Source organism: Myxocyprinus asiaticus, chromosome 39 (assembly GCF_019703515.2).
Source record: "Myxocyprinus asiaticus isolate MX2 ecotype Aquarium Trade chromosome 39, UBuf_Myxa_2, whole genome shotgun sequence".
In the NCBI taxonomy this organism is placed as follows: domain Eukaryota; kingdom Metazoa; phylum Chordata; class Actinopteri; order Cypriniformes; family Catostomidae; genus Myxocyprinus; species Myxocyprinus asiaticus.
In genome coordinates this window covers 23501307-23524553 of record NC_059382.1, presented here as the reverse complement: position 1 = coordinate 23524553, position 23247 = coordinate 23501307, and the positions used below count along the sequence as shown (strand labels likewise).

At 35.9% G+C, this 23247-nt stretch overlaps 1 protein-coding gene across 1 annotated transcript; it reads right to left on the bottom strand.

The window, feature by feature from the left end:
• Positions 1-8372: 8372 nt before the first annotated feature.
• On the bottom strand, positions 8373-23015 carry arcn1b (archain 1b). The gene is made up of 10 exons (XM_051679616.1): positions 22823-23015; positions 19849-20112; positions 19559-19738; positions 18402-18604; positions 18152-18316; positions 16970-17135; positions 16185-16332; positions 15916-16024; positions 15609-15813; positions 8373-9052 (listed from the first exon to the last, which is right to left on the bottom strand). Exons 1-10 carry the CDS (start codon positions 22823-22825, stop codon positions 8963-8965), a joined length of 1533 nt encoding a protein of 510 aa, XP_051535576.1. The 5' UTR covers positions 22826-23015; the 3' UTR covers positions 8373-8962.
• Positions 23016-23247: the final 232 nt, after the last annotated feature.

The following is a 23247-nucleotide window of genomic DNA, read 5'->3' as shown; positions in this document are numbered from 1 at the left end:
AATTTAACTCTCGCTCTCACTTTTACTGTGGGAAAACATAGATGAACATAGAAACTTAGATGTCCTCTCATGATATGTGGTTTAGTCAGCACCTTAAAGTTTGAATGATATTCAGCATGCAGAAAACTGATTTCAATAGAAGTGAACATAAAGCAAAATATAAAATATATTTAACATCTATCTATCTATCTATCTATCTATCTATCTGTCTATCTATCTATCTGTCTATCTGTCTATCTGTCTGTCTGTCTGTCTGTCTATCTATATTGCTGCCTAAGATTAGGTGTTTACATTTATTGCTCCATCAAAAGCAAGTCTGTGTTAACATTACCATGTTTTAGCTAGGTTATAATGTGTCTGGAATATGTTGAAACCATTGGTGGGGTGACAATCAACCACAGTAAACTGTGTAAGTCAAAAGTGCAAAAAATGCCTCTGATACCAAGTTGATCTCCTCTACCTCCTCAGAATCACTTCAAAAACTGATTGCAATCACATTGTGAAATCACTTCTCAGAGATACAGTACATCCACCTTATATATATAGATAGTGAAGTGGTGGGTTTTTGTTAAATGTGAGCCAAATCATCACAATTAAAAGAACCAAAGACTTAAACTACTTCAGTCTGTGTGCACTGAATTTATTTAATACACGAGTTTCACAATTTGAGTTGAATTACTGAAATAAATGAACTTTTCCACGACATTCTAATTTATTGAGATGCACCTGTATATATAGCTGTCACTAACTGGTGCAAGATGCAATACATTGATTCACTTATTCGTAAGACCTACAGTACTGAAACATGGCAACTGAGACAACCAAATAATTTATAAGTCTACTAGATCTAGAATCAATCATGAATTCAGTATTTAGAAGCAAGTGTGTTAAAAAATCTTAAAGACACACATACGTCACATCAGGGCCGTAACCACAATATACATTGAGGGGGACAAGTCCCCTCCCAATAATCAGATATGGCCAGATTGTCCCCCCCAATAATTTGTATCCTTGTTGCTGTTCTGCTGCAGTCCATTGTGCACCGCTGTCATTAAGTTGTTGCAGGAATAACATAATGGTTTAAAATAGTTACATTTTTAGCATGCACAGTAGTCTTACACTGCTCGTCAATGTCATATGAGCCAATCAAATCGATGAAGGCAGGACTCAAATTTAAGAAGCTGAGCGGAAACCTTGTGGATTATTCCAGCACCATCAGCAAGCAGTTCAGGTTAAGAGTGTTTGTGTCATGTGAGATGCAAGAATATAACTAAACATGCAAAATTTGAATGATTGAAATGTTGTACAGACCAACAGTAATTTCCAAGGGTGCAAACTATTCACCATTTGGCGAAATTTGCTATGTTGAATTGAAAATATGTCATGTACAGTATGTGATTCGGATTTCATTAATAATTGTGAATGTGAAAACCTTAACAGAGTAGTTTTCAGCATATCAGGCTTAAGACAAAGAGCGAATGTGTGTATATTGTAAAGGAATTGAATGAATGTGGTTATCTGGTAAGTTTCTGAAGTAGCTTTTTAGAAAATTCACTTTCACATTGAAAATGATCTATAACACAAGTAGAGCATTTTCACCCTTAGATTAGAACTAGAACATGGTAAGACCTGTGACTTGTGAATACAATTGAGTTTTTAGGTTTTGGCAAGGAGAGTGTCATATATTTTTAATGCAAATATTATTAGGTAATAATTTAAAATCAATTTAAGATTTTCTAATTAATTTCTTTGTCTATAATTGTGAATTTTGTACAGCATCTCATAAGAGTCTACTTTTAAAAGAGACCATTTTTATTTTGAGCATGTCCTTGTCAGGTTTGTGCTCAAATAATGAGCCACCAGTTAAAGGAGTAGTTCATCTAAAAATGGAAAATGTACTTTTACTCACTCATTTATTCACCTTTATGTTGTTCAACACCCATATGCTGTTACTTTTACTTGGAACATAAAAATAGATATTTTAAGCAGTTCTATTTCATAGAATAACAGTTAATATTGAGCAGGAGCTCTCAAGCTTCATAAAGGACAAATACTATAAAGCACTATTAAAGGTTCAGTATAAAGACATCATAACAGTAGTCCATATGACACGTGCACTATATTCCAATCTTTCTGTGGCCATACAACAGCTATATGTTGTATGGACTACTTTTATGGTATATTAATTTATTTTTTTCTTTGGACCTTGATAGTAATGCTCAATATGAACTGTTTTTGTATGGAAAAGAGCAGTGTTCGGGTTCTCGAAGAAAAGATTGTGTTAAGATTCTACTAGGGCAAAAAAACACAATGAGGGACAACTTGATGGCAGTAAATAATTTTGTGTATTTATTTATTATTATTTTTTTTTTGCTAGCCAGCTGATATCATGTCATTTTACAGATACATCAATGATGAAAAGAAGTTCAAATTATATTCATCTTTTCTTTGATACAGCACAAAATAGAAAGAAAAGATGACTGAAACAGGCAAATTGCTAGCAATGTAAACACAGTGGAAGACTTGTACTGTGTGAAAAAAAAATTATCTTGTAAAAAAATAATTACACAATTTTGGGCCTTTATCGCATTTAAAGCCTTTATTCAGAAAATTATTACATTCAGAGCCTTTACTATTTTAAAGGACCAAAGAGGACAATTCTATTTGTGAATTTAACACCCGCGACCACCCACCCCCAAAATGGATTGGTCCCCCCCAACGTTCAAGACATGGTTACAGCCTTGTGTCGCATAAATCACTTAACATCATACATAAATCATAAAGCATGTGATCAGATTCTGACACCCCTGTTGTGGTCTGTGGTTAGATCTCAGAATTGGGAAGGAACATACCTGAAATCTGACCTTCTTAAGCATAATATCAGAGTCCAGGCTGGTGGACAAATGCTTTCTGTCTTCTGGGATCCAGAAAGTTTAGCACATATTGTATTCCTTATTAGCCAACCTGGATGAATGGCCTTCTTCATACACTGAGACACCAGGCCTTACACTTCACTGACTACCAGCAAACTCACAAATCAATAACTTCAAAACCTCTTAATCCTTCGTAAATAATTAAAATGATGTTTTAGAAGAACCTCATACAAACACCAAAATCCTTTGTGACCATGTAAGTTTGTAGCCCATACTACACTCCCTGCCCTCTCTCACTCTTTCATGTGACCCTTTAACAAAGCCTGGCTCAGTACTTATCTGTTTGTTCATTCATCCGTAAGAAAGACCTGCCCACTTTTATGACTGGGAGAGTGGTCATTAACACCCCTTCCTCTTTTCCCTCAACCACAAATAAGGATATACCTCTTTTCTCAAGAGAGCCATATGGTTACCTACTGCAGTGACAGTGTGAGAACTGCTGTCCATTCAAATCAGATGATCTCATGGTGCTGTGTACAAGAAACCTTACTTCTCCCTCCATCACAATCACTGGCCACGCATCACTCCTCCGCAAACTCCCCCCAGACTTCACCTCATAATTTCTCCAGTTCAAGCAATCATTGAAGAAAATGGGTCAGCAGAGATACAGTCCCCATTTGTACAGCCTACACCCTTCAGTCCTTTCATCAAGTTCACAAATCAGCTGTAAAATCTGTTTTCTCAGCCCTGCCTTAAAACTTTCCTCGTGGATTAGAAACAGCATTCAAATGAGCTTTCAGATTCAACCAGACAGATTGTGTTTCACATACAGATCATCCCTCATACTGTAGATGTAGGTCACATATTATATTGCCCTTAGCTGTGGTCAGTGGCATGGATTTTGATGTAACATTTACCTTAGTAAAACAGTGTTTCCTAATCTTTTTTTAATTTTTAATTTTTTATGTATATGTACCCCCACAGCATCATCAAACATCAAACTAAAAATGTGTTTGTCAGAGGCAAAAAATATATGTTGCATTTGTAAGATTCCTCATTAAAAAGTCTTACCCTCTAAAGAAAATAATAGTATTTTTGAGACATACTGTATGTATAAACCATGTGCACTCACATGAGATGAAAACTCCAGTCATATCAGTAACCTTATAAAAGCTGTTTTATTTTACATGGAGAGGGTCCCCTCATGGGGGCTGCCATGTTAGGATCACATGACCAGCCAAATACTGTTTGCCTAATCTCAGTAATCACCCTGTTATTGGACACTTTCACTCATGGATTAAATTAATCAAGGCTGACTGTGAATAGTGAATTTCTACAATGGCACCGGTCACTGAAAACTATTGTGTTTGAATTATGCTGCATCCAGGCCTCTAGATGTCAGTGTAATTCCAAGATGACATAAACAACAAAAAAAAAAAAAAAAAAAAAAAAAAAAAAAAGACTGAGAACACTTTAACCCTCCTGTAGTCTTAAGGTAATTTGTGACCCGGGACAGTTAAAAAATATGTTACAAATAATGCATAGGTTTTTTTTTGGTACTGGAACCAATTGTTGTCACTTGTTAAGACCATATAATAATAATAATAATAATAATAATAATAATAATAAATAAAGACTTGAAAAACAAATTGTTCATTCCATTGTCTTTAATTGGTCAATTTTGAGCAGTTTGGGGAGAACCAGTTGTGAAGAACCTTTAAATATCTGACTTTCTGGATGTTATACAGCTTTTAAATAGTTTTTCTCAAATTTAGCCCCTAGCTCATAATATTCATTAGCATGAACTAAATTGGCATGTACTAAAACTCTAAAATGTACACTGTTGATTTTCTACAAGTACAATAAATCAGAAATTGTTGTAATATAGTTGAGATATTATAAAATGCCAAAAGGAATTGAAATAAGCGTAAACTGAGACATAAGTTTTTAACCCTTTTGTAATATATATATATATATATATATATATATATATATATATATATATATATATATATATATATATATATATAATCTTTAAAAATTATGTTACTCCATTAATATTCAATATTTTTATTTTCTTCCCCTATCATTATACACTTTGGGACCACAATAAAACAGATTTTCATTAAGGGGTGTCATTGTACACTATTCAAGAATTTATGCATTTTTAATGGTTTTCATTCAAAGAGGGTGCAGTTTCTTAAGACAATAGGAGGGTTCAGTCGAGTGTGGGGAAAGATCTATTTCAATACTGCAGATTTGCATTGAGTTCAGTGAGTGAATTTACAAAGAGTTTTGATGCAATTTGATATTAAATCTCTATAACTTCATTTACTTTCATATTGGTTTTGCACCTTGAGATGTGATGGGAGGAAAATAGGACAGAGTGTTGTATTGTTGTGAGGAAGAGGTAATTGTGAGTGAATCACTCCAGTAAAATAGGCAACTGTAGTCTATTTTTCAAGAAAGAAAGAAAGACAGACAGACAGACAGACAAGATGGACAGAAAAGAAGGTCCCCTAACAAGGTGCCCATCATTTCCTGTGGGAGTTCTTTGACAGGAATGTCCTCTATTCAACCATTCCTAATGCATTATCAACTCTAAATGCCATTGCCTTGTCTCTGGGATTACCAACATGCTTGTATCAACTCAAAACAAACTACCAGTCCACTGATCAAGGGCGGGGCCTTCAATTTATCATTAAAAATAATTCTTATCATTCTTGCAACAATACTATGTCAACTGAAGAAAAAGATGAAAAAGTGAGTGACGTTCACCTATGCCAAGTCTGCTGCCACAGTTCCAAAAGGTGGTTGTTCTGGATGTTTTTTTAGCATGTTGCTACAGGTGGTTGGTTACTGGCTCAAATGAAAAGAGCCCATGCACTGCAGATTCTCTGTTATATTCTGGTCCCTGAAAATGGCTCGGATCCTTATTGAAGTGTCCGAATGCTCAAGCGTCCTGTATTTGCATGCACTTTTGGGTAAGTTACTCAGAAAAGTAATCCACTACAAACTGCTTCTCTAAAATTGTAATCAAATTGCTTTACTTATTACTTAACCCTCCTATGGTATTCAGTCATTTTTGACCAAAATACATTTTCCTCGTTTAATAATTTTTTTTCTAAGCAGTACAAGACTTGGTGACTTTTCCTCCATTTGCCATCTAAACATAAAAAAAATGTGGCTTGATTCGATAGGTCTAAGTGGTCATAAAATAAAAAGCAACACCTTTGGAAAGACCAAAAAACAGAGCAATTTTTTTTTTATCTGTCAAATACAATAAATAAATCAGACACAATGCAGAAAAAAAGACAGAAATTACAGGGTGAGACCCTAAAACATCCTCAGTGCAAAACATACACACCCACTCACACACAAACACACTTACACAAACAAATTAACCGGTGAGACTCTAACACAGAGTTCTTTTGCTAAATACTCACACTCAGAAATGAAGGGGTAAGACGATAACACACGCAGAGAGCGAGAGAGAATCAGGGCATCAATAAGTGGAGCTCTATAGCCATATTTTGGTCATTGTTGGCATTCCAAATCATCTGTTGATGACAGCTATCTGACACACACACACACACACACACTCAAAAAAAAAAAAAAAAATAAATAAATTAACAACTTCTGTTTGATACTCTAAATGAATTTTCAGAATTTTGCAGTTCAATTCTGTTTCTTGATGTTCATTTTCTTGACATTATTATGCATTTACTTTGAGTTATTACATTTTATGTTTGAAATAAATTATTGATAGAAAAATGCTTATTCTCTTTGTAACACCATGGTCAGGTTTGACTGCAAACATAATGACATTAACTGCAAAAACTGGCACTTCAAATCAAATTTGAAATGCTAAAATCTGACAAATAATAGTTTGAAAATGTCTAAATATATATCCAAATGCATATCTTGTGATAAAATATAAAATTAGGTTACAAAAAACTACAGCAGTGACTGCACATCAGTCATGTTATTTATACTTTGTTCACCAGATGGCAGCAATCTGCCTCCAATTTATGTCACATTCTCATATTTTCATGTTTCAACTAATAGAAGAGTAGGTTCTGAATTTTAATTAAAAAATGTAATTCACTTTAAAAGTTGCTTATTTGTTTATGCAAATTAATGATACAATTTTGAAATTTACATGTAAATAAGATCATAATAGCATAAAATCCCAAAAGAAATGCATAATTTTATTGTTCTTATTTCAGGGAGAAAAAAGGTATAATTATTATGATAAAAAAAAAAAAAAAAAAAAAAGGTTTCACATCTAACCCTTCTGGCCTGAAATGACCACAAATACTAAAGGGAGATGCCATTTTTTTAATACCATAGGAGGGTTAAAAAAGTAATCAAATTACTTATTACTTTATTTTTAAGCTACTTAAACACTTTTTTTTTTTTTTTTTTTGCTCAACGTATTAAAAATAATGTAGATGTTTCATTGTCACATGCATATCATACACGCAACACCATGTTTCATCCTTACATGAAACGTTATTGGGCGCACACTCTTTGGCTGTCACAAAAATGAAAACAGACGTACATGTAAAAGGTATAATAGTTCACCCAAAAATTAAAATCCCTTATCATTTACTCACCCTCATGCAATCCCAGATGTGTACAAATCTTTTTCTTCAGCACAATGCAAACCAAGATTTGTAGAAAAATATCTCAGCTCTGTATATACATACCATACAAGTGAATGGTGATCAGACCTTTGTAGCTCCAAAAATCACAAAGGAAACATAAAAGTAATCCATGTGACTCCATGTTAAATCCATATCTTCAGAAGCAATATAATATGTGTGGGTGAAAAACAGAACAATACTGAAGTCCTTTTTTACTCTAAATCTCCACTTACTCTTTCACTTTCAAATGTGAAAGTGAAACTAAACATGCACCACATGTGACTTTCAGATGTAAAAGTGAAGATTTAGAGTAAAAAGGACTTACATTTCTGCACAAACCCTTCATATTAAAAAGACAGGAAGAGTGCACAAAATGCATTTTTATTCAAATTCTACAATTTTATTGATTAAAGGTATTCATAAGTATCTTACAGCATGAGATGAAATGAGTGGAATGTTGTAACTCTCCTCTTGGCATTCCATCTTTATTAATTTAATTATCTTTTAGTTTGCGTTGATAAATGTATTTTACTTTATGGAAATACAAAAAATAAATCAGTTCTTCACATCCCTGAAACCAGAGAGAATATATTTTCCAATTTATCCAAACAATGCGGGTGAGGAAAGGAACAGATTGCAATGAAACATTTAAACATTATTTTGTAACATTACTTACAAAACTGAAAAATGATCCGTTTATATATCTTCAAACAAATGATTACATAAATATAACTGAAGAGAAAACAAAAGGGAAAAAAAATACCATGTGCTCAGTGTTAAAGTTGACAATGACTCTTATGAAGAAATAATAGCTGAAGTGCAGAACATTTTAATAATGGGAATTACTGTCTCTGAATTTGGACTGCACATTAAAGCAGTGTCAGTTCTTATGTAGCACAGCACAAGGGTATTGCACAAACACAACTGATTTAGTTATCTCACACGCACGCACGCACGCACTCATTTGGTACTACAATGTTGGGTCTGTTTAAGTTTCCATTACAGAGAACCAGCATCTATTCTGTGATGATCAGATGTGTTCAGATCTCAATTAGTTCACAAATTTAAAACGGTTTATCCATGCAACAAACTGTGCAAGTATCCATTTCTTGCTTTTTATTTATTTCTAGAGTTAAAAGAGTTCTTATGGGTTCAGTCTCCTTTTATATCTGCAATAAGATATGATACTGATCTTCCCTTGATGTCTTCATGTGCAGGGCTGTATTTCACACTCCTGTGTCTTTACTGGTAGGTGCAGCGTAGTATTGAGCAGCAGAGTCCAGTTTATATAAAGGCAGATTATTTTCCTTTCTCAGATAAACAGAAATACTGCAGCCTACTTCAGAGGATGTTTTTGAAAGTGCTGTTAATGTCCAGCACGGTTTCTGAACCATTAAGCTGGCTGGCAGTTAAACACAAACATCTTCCTCCTGGAAACATTTACAGGATCTCATACTTGTCCACAACAAATGACGTCTCAGTGGAGAATTTTACTGGACTGCCTCCTTCCACATGCGTCACCTTGCCAACCTGCAGAAACAGAACAACAGATATAAAGCCACGTTCTGTCTCACTTTTAGTATTTTCTATTCATGGTTGAATTTCCATGACCTTTCCATGCCTTTGTGATCGCTGAATACAGATTTGTAAAAATCCTTTTGATTCAGACCAATTTACATTTAAGACTTTTTAAGACCTTTTTTCAAGAACTGAACAAATAAAGTTACTACCGTATCCCCATACCAAAACAAAACCACACAATCTCAAAATAAATTATGTATCACAGACTCTTACTTAAACAGACAGGGGCACACATTCAACATGGCCTTAACATTGCTTATCAGTAAAACAGGGCAGGATATATGCAAGTTTAAGAAAAAGAAAAAGATTTGATTCATAGTGTGGAAATTTTAACTTTAAAGCTGAACCCTGAGACAGACAGACAGATAGACAGACAGTTAGACAGACAGACAGACAGACAGACAGACAGGAGGAGCAGAGGAAAAGTGTTAGAGAGAAGTGCCCTCCGATGGGGCGATGAGCAGTGGGCAGCGGGGCAAGGTCAGAGTCACTGCCGTGTGAGGTGCAGCTGGACGTGTCTCTTATTTTGAAATGTTTGAGCTTCATTGCTTCCAGCTGCTCATTCAAACAGATAAGGGAAATAAAATGTGCACTCCTACAATAATCTACAACATTTTACAGTGTAAACAATTAAAAGTAAACATTGTCATATTTCATCAACACAATATCATCATCATCAGTTGATCATTAGTAATTGTTTGTTTCTTTCATTTTTTTAAGCCATGCCAGCTTCTATGGCTATATTCATGGCGGGAGCCAGGTTTAGTTATTTAAAAATAAGAGTTAAATAAGGTGTTTAAGATTCATTTTTCCTAAAAAACTTAAAACTAAACTTGGATTCACTTGATTAAAAACCTTTTCAAATGTATCAACTGAATAATACAGGTTCCTCAGATGTGTAGAGGTATGACAGTCCAGTAAAATATGTTTAATGGATAGTGGGTTCTGACAAGATGAGCACTTTGGTGAATTTTCTCCTGATAGTAAAAATTGGTGTGTGAGTCTTGTATGTCCTATCCGGCATCGTGTATAAATGACTTGATCCCAGCGATTATTAAAAGGGAACATATATCTTGTTCCAACAACAAGATTTATTTCCCGTAATTTGTTGTTTAAACATTGATCCCACTCCGACTGCCATTTGGTTTTGATATATACATTCAGAGTTGGTTTCAGATCTGTGGAAGGTACAGGACATTTTACTAGTTCAGTAGACAGTGCTTCTCCGGCAGTTCTGTCTGCTTGTTCATTACCAGAGATTCCTGAGTGTCCAGGTACCCAGCAGAAAATAATATTAAAACTCTTTGCTTCAAGAGATGGCAGTTTGATTAAAATCTTCACAATTGTTGGGTGATCAGTTTTAGTAGCTTCCAATGCTTCAAGACATGATTTTGAATCAGTTTTTATTAAAAAAGGTTTTTGTGGAGCAGTCTCAAACTTCAGTGCCAGTAGTAGAGCGTTTGCCTCTGCAGTGAAAACTGAACTTTGGTCAGGGATGCGGATACCCTGACACAGTTGGTTTGTTGCAAAAGCTGCTGCCACTTTATTTCCAGATTTAGATCCATCTGTGTATATTGGGATATGTTGTGGGTATACTGCTCTTATGTCCAGAAATTGTTGATGGAAATCATTCGGATGCGTCTTGGATTTTTGGTTCCTTGTTAAATCCAGATGGATTTTAGGCTTTTTGAGATCCCATGGAGGAATTTTGCAGAAATGTGTCTGTTCCAAACTGTTTAGATCCACTTTCAGATTCTCCAGATGGGTTTTTATACATAGGCCAAATGGACGAATGAAACTTTTTTTTTTTTTTTCATATATTGTTGAATGCTGAAGTGGGAAAACTGCTGAATAGGCTGGGTTTTCTTTATTTGTTTTAAGTTTGGTTGCATATTGTAAGGCCAACTTTAGGCATCTGATTTCCAAGGAAGGTTCAATGGCTTCTGCATAGAGACTTTGGATTGGTGATGTCCTGTAGGCTCCCAAAGCTAGTCGTATACCTTGATGGTGTAGTGTCCAAAAGTCATATGTATGACTTCCTAGCTGATCCATAAATGATACTTCCATAGTCCAGCTTTGAGCATACCATGGTTCTGTACAAGTTCATGAGAGTTGAGCTGTCTGCTCCCCATTTGGTTTTGGATAAAACCTTTAAAACATTCATAGCTTTAAAACATTTATTTTTTAGTGATTTAATGCGAGGAATAAAAGACAGTTTGTTGTCAAAAGTGTTTCCAAGAAACCTGTTCTCTTTAACAACTTTAATGGGGACTCCATCCATAAACAGCTTTGGTTCATTGTGTAGCGAACGAAGCCGACAGAAATGCATACAGATGGTTTTTGTTTATGAGAACTTGAAACTGTTCTGTGTTGACCAGGAGTGCATTTTGTTTATCTTCAATTGGATTTTTCGCTTGATAGTATTCATGTACTTGCTCTTCTAGCAAATGCAGATATCATCTACATATAAACTACAGAGGACATCAGAACCAATGACTTTTGCAATGCTATTTATTTTAATACTGAAGAGGGTTACTGATAGGATACTTCCTTGAGGTACTCTAAGTCCTTGTTTACGTAGGTTAGACAAGGTGTTTGCTATTTTAACTCTAAAAAGTCTGTTCGATAAAAAACTTTCAATGAAGATTGGCAGTCGACCTCTAAAATATATTTGGTACAGATCCTTTAAAATTCCATGTTTCTATGTTGTGTCATAGGCTTTCTCCAAATCAAAGAAGACAGCTACAACGTGTTCTTTTCTGGTAAAGGCGTCACGAATATAGCTTTCAAGACAAATATGGTGATCTGTAGTGCTTCGACCTTTCCTGAAACCACATTGGCCGTTACTTATGTGGTGTTTAGATTCCAGTATCCAGACCAGGTGATCATTGACCATCCTCTCCATTGTTTTGCATAAACAACTGGTTAAAGCTATAGGGCGGTAGTTTATGGGGTCGTTATGATCTTTTCCTGGCTTTGGAATAGGTATTATTTCTGCTTCATGCCAGGCAGATGGGATTTTTCCCGATATCCAGATGGAGTTCTAAGAAAAGAAAATTCTAAGGAGCATTTTCAGGGAAAGGTGGGGTAGATTCTTTAAAAATTGATAGTGAATTTTATCCAGTCCAACAGCTGTGTCGTGGGATTTTTTAATGGCTTGCTGTAGTTCTTCCATAGAAAAAGGTTGGTTGTATGGCTCTGTGTTACTGGAGCCGAAGTTAATCTTTTCTTGTTGAGCAAGTTTTTCCTCTCTTTTATAGCTTCCTTACATGTATCATCAAACCATGGAAGGTGTCTGTTTTATATTTAAAGATGTTCTTGGGACTGTATCATTAGCTATAGATATGATCATTTCAGTGAAATTCTGCATAGCATCTGGGCTGTCTTCTGGAAACCATGTCAGTTTCTCATGACAGAGGGTTTGAAATTGATGCCAATTTGCTTTTTTAATTTGCCATCTTTGTACATTTGTTTCTTCCTCTCTGCCTTTGATGGTTACAATGATTGGGAAATGGTCACTTCCACAGAGGTCATGCCAAACTTTCCATGATAGGTCTAAAAATAATTCAGAATTGTTATTCGAAATTGTTAGGTCGATTGCAGAGTACGTTCCATGTCCTGGATGTAAATAGGTATTCAATCCATTATTTAAAAGACATAAGGTGTGGTTATCTATAAAATCTTCAATATTCTTTCCTTTTGTGTTACAGTGATTACTGCCCCACAAAGTGTTATGACTTTTAAAATCTCCCATGAGAATAAAAGGAGATGGGAGCTGAGCGATAAGGTGATCTAGGTCCATGTGTGTCAAGTTAAAATTTGAAGGAATGTAGATAGAGACGACTGTAATGGTTTTCTGCAAAGTCAGGCGTACTGCTGTTGCCTGTAGGTTGCTATTAATATTTATATGACTATGGATAACATCTTTTCTTATTAAAATGGTTGTACCACCAGAAGCCCGCTTGTCACTGGGACCGAAAGTGTTAAAACTTGTAAAATTTTTAAAAGAGAGAGTACCGTCTGGTAGTAATTGTGTTTCTTGAAGACATATGGCTAGAGGGTTAATAATTGCAGTTAGACGCTGCAGCTCCGTAAAATTTGCCCTGATACCACGACAGTTCCGTTGGACGATAGAATTTTCCATTACCTATTAGGGAAAATAGGGACAGTTTTCTTGGTTCTGCCTTTAGGGGATGGACTTCTACTATGGTATTCATTCTCTTTCATTTCCACAAGTTTGTTTGTTTTGTCTTTGATGCTTCATCTTGGGATACATTTGATTGTGAAGAACTTGCCTTACCGTGGTTTTTATTTGCCTTTTGGTTTCCTGTTACTGAGCTCTGACTGGAGTGAATGTCATTTAGAAGAGTTTCCCTCTGGGTTCCTGTGTTCTTCATCTTTGGGGGAATATTACTATGGTTAACGGTTTGGGGTTTGTCTTTATGCATCCAGGTGATATCTGTCTGGCAGTCTATTGTTCTCACAGCTTTTTTTGCAACAGAGGCAAAGGTTTTATTCAGCGTAAAAACAGGGACGACATCCACCATTTTATTTGCTTCGAGGTAACCGATTCTCTTAGTACACCTGATCTTCTGTATTTCCTTTTCTTTGATCCACATAGGACACTTTTTTTATGCAGCTGAATGGTAACCTGAGCAATTACAACATTTTGATGGTTTTTCACAGCTCCCTTTGTCATGGCCTACCTCCCCACAGTTACAAAAGGTATATTTGTTGTTGCAGCCATTAGATCCATGGTCGTACTTTTGACAGTTGAAACACCGCAGAGGGTTGGGAACAAATAAGACCACTGGAACACTTAAGTATCCAATTCAAGTTTATCTGGGATTAGCGGTTTATTAAAGGTGAGGATATACGTACCAGTTTTAATCGTTTGCTCTTCTCTCTTGATTATTATTCTTTTGACTTTCCTTACTCCTTGGGTCTTGAGCTCATGCGTTATTTCTTCTTCATCCACATCATCCAACTCTCTAGTTCGGATTACTCCTTTACTGTAGTTCAAAGTTGGATGAGGTGATGTCTTTATTTGAACTCCAGCTAACATGCTGGCATGTAGTAGATTTTCAGCATTTACTGCATTCCACAAGAATCTGTCCAGATCATAGTTTTTTTTCACTTCCTTTACTGTTCACGCTATTCCTGCAATACCTTTTTTATAGCGAAAGGGGAAAGCTTGATAATTGGAGAATCTGGAGCAGCAGCTTCATTGATGATGAATTTTGGCCAGTCATCATTACTCGGCACAAGAGCACGTCTTCTATTTTCTGAGGTATTGTCGGTATCAAGGTCCAAGAAATGTTTTTTGAGGTGTGTTTTGTAGCCATGTTTTGGGTTTTTAGTTTCGTCATCTCTGCTCCCCACCCACATTGGAGCCCAAAATTAAGGGATGCACAGCACCGCGGATCTCCAGCAGATTATGCATCAGGGATACAGGGATGATATACTCAAGCAAAATGAGCAACAAGTTGCTCAATTTACTTGATTGACCCTGAGCCAACGCCTACTGGGAATCTGAGAGAAATTTGATGTTCAGCTATCACAGAGTATTCCCAGGGCATGTCTTTACCAGCCGATTGATTGGATCCAGCCATTCCAACCTCCCGCCTAGGTGAAGTAGGAGCCAAAGTACTGTGTTGAAATAGTGGAAGCCGCAGCAAACCACATTTCTCAGGGACCAGGATCTCTTCCTCCACAGACACGGGTCGCAACTCACGGCAAACGAGTCGTCCTTTTCCTTATTTCTTATAACGGAAATGGGATAATAAGGATCTATTTTACTCCAGGTCTTTACAGAGTGATTGAGGCTTGAGGGTTGTTCTCACTTGCCCAAGGAGACGACCCTAGCACTATGGTGGGAAGGAGCGTGCCACTTGGTTGTCATAAATGCCTGATATGGCCTAATGATTGCAAACTTTTCTGCAACAGCAGGAAACACTCAGAAGCCGCTGCGTGTTTGGAGAAAATACAACAGTGCCACGTTTTCACTCTGAAGGATGTAGAGCATGCATTTATTTAAGCAGATCATAATCTTTTATCACATTTGGTCATATCAAGATTCCTGTCTTTCCGCACCCAAATTTAAGACCTCTTTAAATAATAATTAAGACTTTTGTTGTATCATTTAAGACTTTTTATGACCTTACATTTTGGAAAACTGAATTTAAGATATTTTATGACTTTTTAGGATCTGCAGGAACCCTGATTTAGACAGACTTGTGCGTTTCGACGAATTCATTGAAAAGAACTGACTTAAAAGAATGATTCACTAATTAATCGGACATCACTATGGCTTGCGAGCATGTTTTATTTTAGACAAGAGCAATACTCCATTGGCCTGGAAAACACAATCTTAAAATTCCCTGACATTTCCAGAATTTCCATGACCGTGATAATCCTGTATAATATATTATCTGTATAATATTGTATGATATTTGTTTTATTGCTGGTTTATCTTATGAAACAGTGACACTATTGCGCAGCTTACCTGAATGTCACAAAAGTTGCGTTTGGAGACAAAAGAAACATTGATTGGGAAGAAATCATTGGGTTTGCCAGGTATACTGAACTCCATACTGCCACTCCTGTTCTTCTCATCTATGACAGGCAGCGACCATACAAGGATGTTTTTCCTGCTATCATGGTTATACTGCCCATCCAGATCACCAATCACAGGAGCACCTACACCTGACCTGCAGAATCAAAAGTATGTTTTTATAACAATATTAAAAAAATAAATAGTAAAAATCAACTTGTGTTTACAATGATTGCACGGAATATGAATATGCACTTACGGCACAGGAATAGTAATGACAACATCACTGAGCTCAAGTCCCTCATCCTGAAGCTCATACTCAATATTGACATCACAGCCACTTCCACTTTCTGATGGCCAGCAGTTAACTGTGGAAACATTCTACACTTAAAGACATCTTCTAATAATGGAATTAAAATCCAAAGTGGAACTTAAGAAAATTTAAAGAGTAATCTTTTTGTGAAAGTCTTTTCTACACAATCCTTGTGTTTAATAACTTATTTATTTTTATGTAAAGAGAAGGCTCACTGGTTAAAGGAATAAGGGACTCGTCTGTGCTCTGTAACCTCCACTTGAGAACTCCCAGATCATTGTTAAGAGGAAAGGACTTCTCCTGGTTTTTCAGACCGATCAGGGACTCTGTAGTGAACAGCTTCTTGTCGACATGAGGGTGAGTCTGAAGAATAATAAAATAAAATAAAAACATGCTGTTCTTCTAAAATAAGAAGCCACACAGTCAAGACAAATAAATTAATATTATTGTTCTACTGAACATTTATTGGTTTCTTTTTTGTCTGCAAGCCATCCTTTTAAGCATGGATAGAATTATGGTCATTTCAATATGATGTACTGTTGTGAACCTGTAAATCAATCGTTCATCTGACAAAACACTGAAAATACATCTTTCCACAAATTTCTAGTTAAAAACCCCCCAGAAAACATTGGTTGTGAGAATTACAAGTCACCTGAGCATGTCACGTTGTAATCTTTCAGCCTTGTTCTAATCCATGTCAAATTAAACATGGCCATTTTATCTAATCTACCAAAATAAAAACTGTACCCTCTGAAAATGTTTTACAACATCTTTACATGCTCACTCATGCAATATTTCAGTTATAATTTTCGTACATTAAAACCTTTTTAAAATTATTTTTATTTCATTATTTGTTATTGTATTACTTTTTTTTTTCCTATGCATTATTAAATTATATTATTTATTTTAATTATTTTACAAACCCCATGCATACCCCTTGTGAACCCGTTTGGGAAAGCCAGCTCCAGACCATGACATTCATCCAGAGTGCTTTACACACCTGTAATTGGGCTCCTTTCTTGTCATTGTTGTTGACGAGTATGGAAATGCGGCCATATTTTTCATCTGTAACTGTCAGAGTGATCATGCCCAGAACCTCCATGTTCTGCAGCCCACCATCCCGACCACAGGTGAGAGAGATCTTCTCCTCTACCCTCAGATGTACACTGATGAACACAGGGAATAAAGGTCACAAATTGCCATTAATAATAGTGATTAGCTGAAAATAAACTGCCAACTGTTTGTTTACATGACAAGTGACAAATTAGATGATAATAATATTGATTTGCGTTGAAATGATGTAATCTGAGAAGAAAAAAAAAATGCAGAACAGCTCAAATCCACCTCTGGTGTGTGTCGGAGTTCTGTTGGTGTTTATTTTGCAAAAATGTCCGACTCCTTATTATTTTGCCAATTACTACTTGCCAAATAAACAAATAAATGAACATGAAACATTGACTTGCATTGAAATTGTGTAATTATGTGAAAAGAAATAAATCGCTGAACAGCTGAAATCCTTGCGTCTGAGTTTTGTTGGTGTTTATTATGTTATTAATGAACGTCTAACTGCTCACTATGCATCTTATTACAAGAATACTGGCCAAATAAATAAATAAATGCACATAAAACACTGTTTTGAATTGAAATTACTTCATTAGCTTACTTGTAGAAATTGCAGAATGCTACATGACGCAGGCGAGACGGCTCGCAGAACCTGGATGAGCGATATACATGGAGCTGCGGTTGTTACAGAGCAATCAGACCGTTAGATGGTGCCATTGAACAATCATAATTGAGTATTCCAGGCCACCGTGTAGTAAAAAAAGTTCCTTATATGTCTATGTACAGTATATATATATATATATATATATACTGTACATAGACATATAAGGAACTTTTTTTCTTTAAGAAAGGGATTTTTATATTTATGCCCATTTTCGTATAAAATAAAGTGATCACAGCCCAACAAAGTAAAATTTGATATTTTTAAAAACCTCTACAATAGACTAGCCCATACTGTCTGTAATACGTAGTCAATAATATGATTGCAATAGGATAACAAATTAAGTTTTGCATATGGAATTTGGAAATATTAATCAAAGACTGTGCAACCCAACGTGATGTATGTAATAAAGGGGTAAGATGTGAAAGGTACTTAAAAAATACAAACAGCATGTGATACCTCTCTGTATTCACTGGAGGCTGAAGGACTTTAGATGCCTCTGTTGCTTTCCTTCCTGCACCAGATGTGACAATGTTTTCTCCCTCTGACTTCAGTTTGTCCACAAAGTTATCCACCTCTTTCCCTTTAACACCCAGCTTAAGTGCTTTACTTGGTCCACTAGGCCTACAAGAAACATAAAAGTTATTAACTTATGTTCATACTGTATGTGTTCAGATGGTTTGATATGGTCTACAGTTAAAGCTCATACCTGACTGGAGTGGGAGCCACTTTAGACTTCTCTGGTTCTATTGTATCTGTGATGATGGAAGCAGATGTCACACTGCTCATTCCGGAGTTTCCAAAACCTCCAAAGCCTGGTGCTTTCTTTCCTGATCGTTCAGCATCTTGTCTTGCTCTCTGTAACTCTTTGGCCTTCCGTTTCATCTCAGCCTTTGCCTCTCTTTCTTGGGTCTGAAAAAGTGAAATATTGAGAGAAAATTGGCACTTGCCTGATTCAAACTTTAAAAATGAAAATATTTACTCACTCTTCACTTATTTACTACTTACAGAATTTTAAAGAACTGTCACACAGCTAAGTTAAATACAATGACAGTTCATAGTGACCACATCTGTCAAGCTCAAAAAGACACAAGCTACAAAAAAGCAGTATAAATGCACTATAGCATCAGTGAATAATGACTTAAATTCAGTCAGGCCTTCACACAAAGCTATCGTATGGCTTCAGAAGACTTGGAATATTGTACACGAGTAATATGGACTACTTTTGTAGTTTATTGTATTTTCCGTAATATAAGCCACATTTTTTTTCATCATCTGAAATGTCCCGCGTCTTATAGTCCAAAGCAACTACTCACATGCCCACAAAATTATGTTTCATCACACTCGTAGTAAAAACAATCAGTCAGTGAACCAGGTAATTAGTGCAGCGCAAAGAGGATTGCAAATATCAGAAACACCCCACAGGTTACTTACTTATTTAAAGCAGATGCTGTTGATGAAACCAAGCCCAAAAACACCATAATATGATGTGAAGAACCTGAGGCAATCTTAACAGAGTGATTGTTGACATGCTACTGAGCAGCTGAAGGGAAGTCGGGTGCCTGCTCCTGGGTCATAGTGCCTGCCGCATACAACTGCTGTCAGTGTGACTTGCACAGAGATACGATTTGTGTGTGTTTTTTTTTCCTCTCTACAGTTTTGACCAGCTGCGATTTACATTCTGATGTGACTTTATTTCCGGAAAATACGGTAGTCCTTTTTGGGGCTTGACAAACATGGTTACTTTGAAACGAAATGAGCGTGAGTAAATAATGAAATAATTTCCATTTTTTGGGTGAACAGTTCCTTTAAAGCATAAAGCAACATTGCATCATATGTTTCATCAAACTAAAGGGAATAGCTCACCTCTCTGACTGCCCTGAAGACTTTTTCTTCATGCGAGTCCATCTCAGTAAAAGTGCGAATCTGCGCAAGGTTAACATTCTCCCTGTAGCCCAGCGCTACAATCTCATCAAATGCAAATATGAGATCAAAACAGTGCTCTGAGATCTCCCCCTCCTCCAGCACGCGGCAATACTCGGGGATCTGAATATTCAGGGACAGATGGAGACCATCATTTATTCAGAATACATCTGCATAACGTATGGGAATGAAAGTATTATATAACATTTCTATGAAGAAAAATGAAGCTTTACCACTCTGGAGAAAAGCCTTAGTGTCTCCAAGTCCTCCAGAATGTTGCTGTTTTTTGTAGTGATGAGAACCATATAGAGTTTCTCCAGGGGCTGGTAGACATAGCGTACACTTTCTGTTTCCACAAAAGTATGTTGCTTCCCTGTGTTCATCAGTTTGGGAAAAGCAGCCAGCAGGCCCTCAACGCGTGTTCGCGTCATCTCTACGAACTGTCGTGACACTATGGCTTTTCCTGCCTTAGTGCACACCGCTGCTGCCAAGAGCACCTGCAAAAATAAGATCAATATAAAAAAATTATTAATACTAAAAACTACACAAACAACATACAATTACAATTTGTAATCTTTATGAGTTTGCTTCAGAATTACTGTATAGTTGTCAACAACCCAAAAACGACACGGCAACAAAATACACACATATAGATTGTACGTTTCATTTCATATTTCGCTTCTCGTCATTTCAATCACATTAATTTCACATTCTATTAATTTATATGATGTCATGAAAGGGTTACAGAGAACCGGCAGCTCCACAATCAAATGTTTACGGTTGAATGAGTGCAGTGCACATTAACGAGAGAGAAGTTGCATGGTGGTTTTATATATCTATTATATCGCTTCTAAAAATATGGATTAAACACTGGAGTCATATGGATTACTTTTATGTTTCCTTTATGTGATTTTTGGAGCTACAAAGGGCTGATCACCATCCACTTGCATTGTAAGGACCAACAGAGCCGAGATATTTTTCTAAAAATCTTCATTTGTGTTCTGCTGAAGAAAGAAAGTCAGACACATCTGGGATGGCATGGGGGCGAGTAAATGATGAGAGAATTTTCATTTTTTGGTGAACTATACCTTTACAAAATGTAATGCAATTAATGCAATATCCGTTTATTTACTTCCTGAAACTTCATGCGATAGGAAAAAGGTTTCCTGAGTTGTTCATGGCAGGCTACTCAGCCTTACAGGCTCCGATTAGGGCATCTGATGCCTGCCAGGAACAAACACATATGACAATACGACTGTTGGACACGAATGTCGGAGACAGTGAAAAGGCAGCTTGGAAGGACATGGCTGTTCAGCAAGTTGCAGCCAGGTATACTTGAAGAGACTGAACTGCGGCCACAGAAAATAACAGTTTTGAGATTTTAAACATCAGCATTCAATATATTTTATATCTGTATGAGTAATGTCTAATGTAAACTTAAGTTTCTCTTGCCAATAAAGTTTTATATGAATTGAATCTGCAATTTGATCCCATTATTAAAAAAAGTCCACTGGAAAATGGCTGAAGATTTCGCGCAAATTGTAATGACATGTCCACTGATTTTATGGCATGTATACATATACTTGTATCAAAGATTAATACCTGTAAAATGTGTAAAAATGTGTCTAATTAACTCTGCTCAAAAAAAAAAAACAAAAAAAAAACATTAACGTAAATATTTAAAATATTTTCTTGCTTTTATACTTTGAGAAAAAGTATAAAGTAAAAATATTTATGATGATTTCATGTTTCTTGTAATCGAGATTAATAACAAAAAACTGTGAGATTAATTAGTTAAAAATGTATAATCGATTGATTCACAGCCCTATTTTAACTAATTAATCTTATTTAGAGTACTTACAAATACCGTGTTTAAAATATTGGCATTAATCTATGGTAAAACCATGGTTACTATTCATAGTAAACCAATATTACACTAGTAAAACAATGGTAAATTTATTCTGAGGGAATGCAAAACTATAAACATGTAACTATGTAGTAACCATGTTTTTAATACTACATATATAGTATGTAGTAGTATAGTATGTAGTATATAGTATAGTATAGTATGTAATACTATACTATAGTAACCGTGATTGTAGTAACCATGTTTTTACTATACTGTACCATAGTTTCAATAAACAGTTATTATACGAAACTTGGTTTCCACAATCATCAAACACTTTAAACTTTTGGTAATTTTAAAACGGTGATTTGCAGGCCTGGAAAAGTAAAAGTATATATATCTACGTCTTACTTTTTGCAGAAATGTCCTCTGGTCTAATGAAATAAAAACTGAATTGAACACCATCCCAACCGTGAAGCATGGGGGTGGCAGCATCATGTTGTGGGGGTGCTTTGTTAGAGGAGGGACTGGTGCACTTCACAAAATAGATGGCATCATGAGGAAGGAAAATTATGAGGATATATTGAAGCAACATCTCAAGACATCAGCCAGGAAGTTAAAGCTTGGTTGCAAGTTGTGGCAAAATGGCTTAAGGACAACAAAGTCAAGGTATTGGAGTGGCCATCACAAAGCCCTGACCTCAATCCAATAGAAAATTTGTGGGCAGAACTGAAAAATCATGTGTGAGCAAGGAGGCTTACAAACCTGACTCAGTTACACCAGTTCTGTCTGGAGGAATGGGCCAAAATTCCAGCAACTTAATGTGAGAAGCTTAAATGACCATTCACGTAATATTTTTATTTGATGCCATTAATAAAAGCTGCCAACTTCATTCTAAGTCATAATTTGTGCATATGTATCTTATATAGGCTACCACACAGGCTACATACAGCCTGATGAGTTATAATTATATAATGAGTATATAAATTTATAATGTCAAACCCTTCTAGCTGTAGTCTTTATGCAATCAATACCTAGACTATCTATATTAAAAAGAGAATAATATATTAATTAGATTAATTTTTCAATGTGTAAACACTGACAGTACATTCATTAATTTAACTGTAATGACTCCTGATGGTACTTTAATTAGCTGGCTAGTTGAATCAGATATCACAACTCTCTAGCTATTATGTTATAATACTTCAATGACTCCTGAAAAGCAAAGACAGATGAAAGAGACACTTTCCTGAAAGTGACACTAGGAAGAGCGAGAGTTTGGAAAGTTTAAGGCTAAATGACTGGTGAGCAATAATGCTAGCAGATAGCTCAGTCCTGCTAAAAACAATATACAGTCATACCATTTCTGTTCCCTTTTACAAGATGATCCGTCCGTGGACTCAAAAACGGACCCTGTCTGTTCAGCTGTTTCAAAAATAAAATCGTCTGAATGGTGACTTGTGCTCAGTTCAAACGGTAGCATGTAGCTTGACTCGTAATATTGGAAGAAACAGAGCCACGTCTCCACCAGAGTCCAACCGGAAAAAGTTGCGATGTGTCAGTGGCAGAAGAGAGCTGATGCGGCGGATAGATGGCGACATCTAGCGGTGGAAAACAGCTATTACTCATGTAGACATTTTTACAGGAATAATTCACCTAAAAATGAAAATTCTCTCATCATTTACTCACCCTCATGCCATCCCAGATGTGTATGATTTTCTTTCTTCTGCAGAACACAAACGAAGATTTTGAGAAGAATATTTCAGCTCTGTTGATGGCACTGTTA

Bases quoted from the DNA above. Each gene is read 5' to 3' on its own strand.
- arcn1b (XM_051679616.1), bottom strand. The intron at 17,136-18,151 runs GTATCACATGCT...TGTGTTCATCAG, and splicing joins CCTCCAGTGAATACAGAGAG to TGTACATCTGAGGGTAGAGG. The intron at 16,333-16,969 runs GTGTGTAAAGCA...ATTATTCTTCAG, and splicing joins AGAAAGGAGCCCAATTACAG to ACTCACCCTCATGTCGACAA.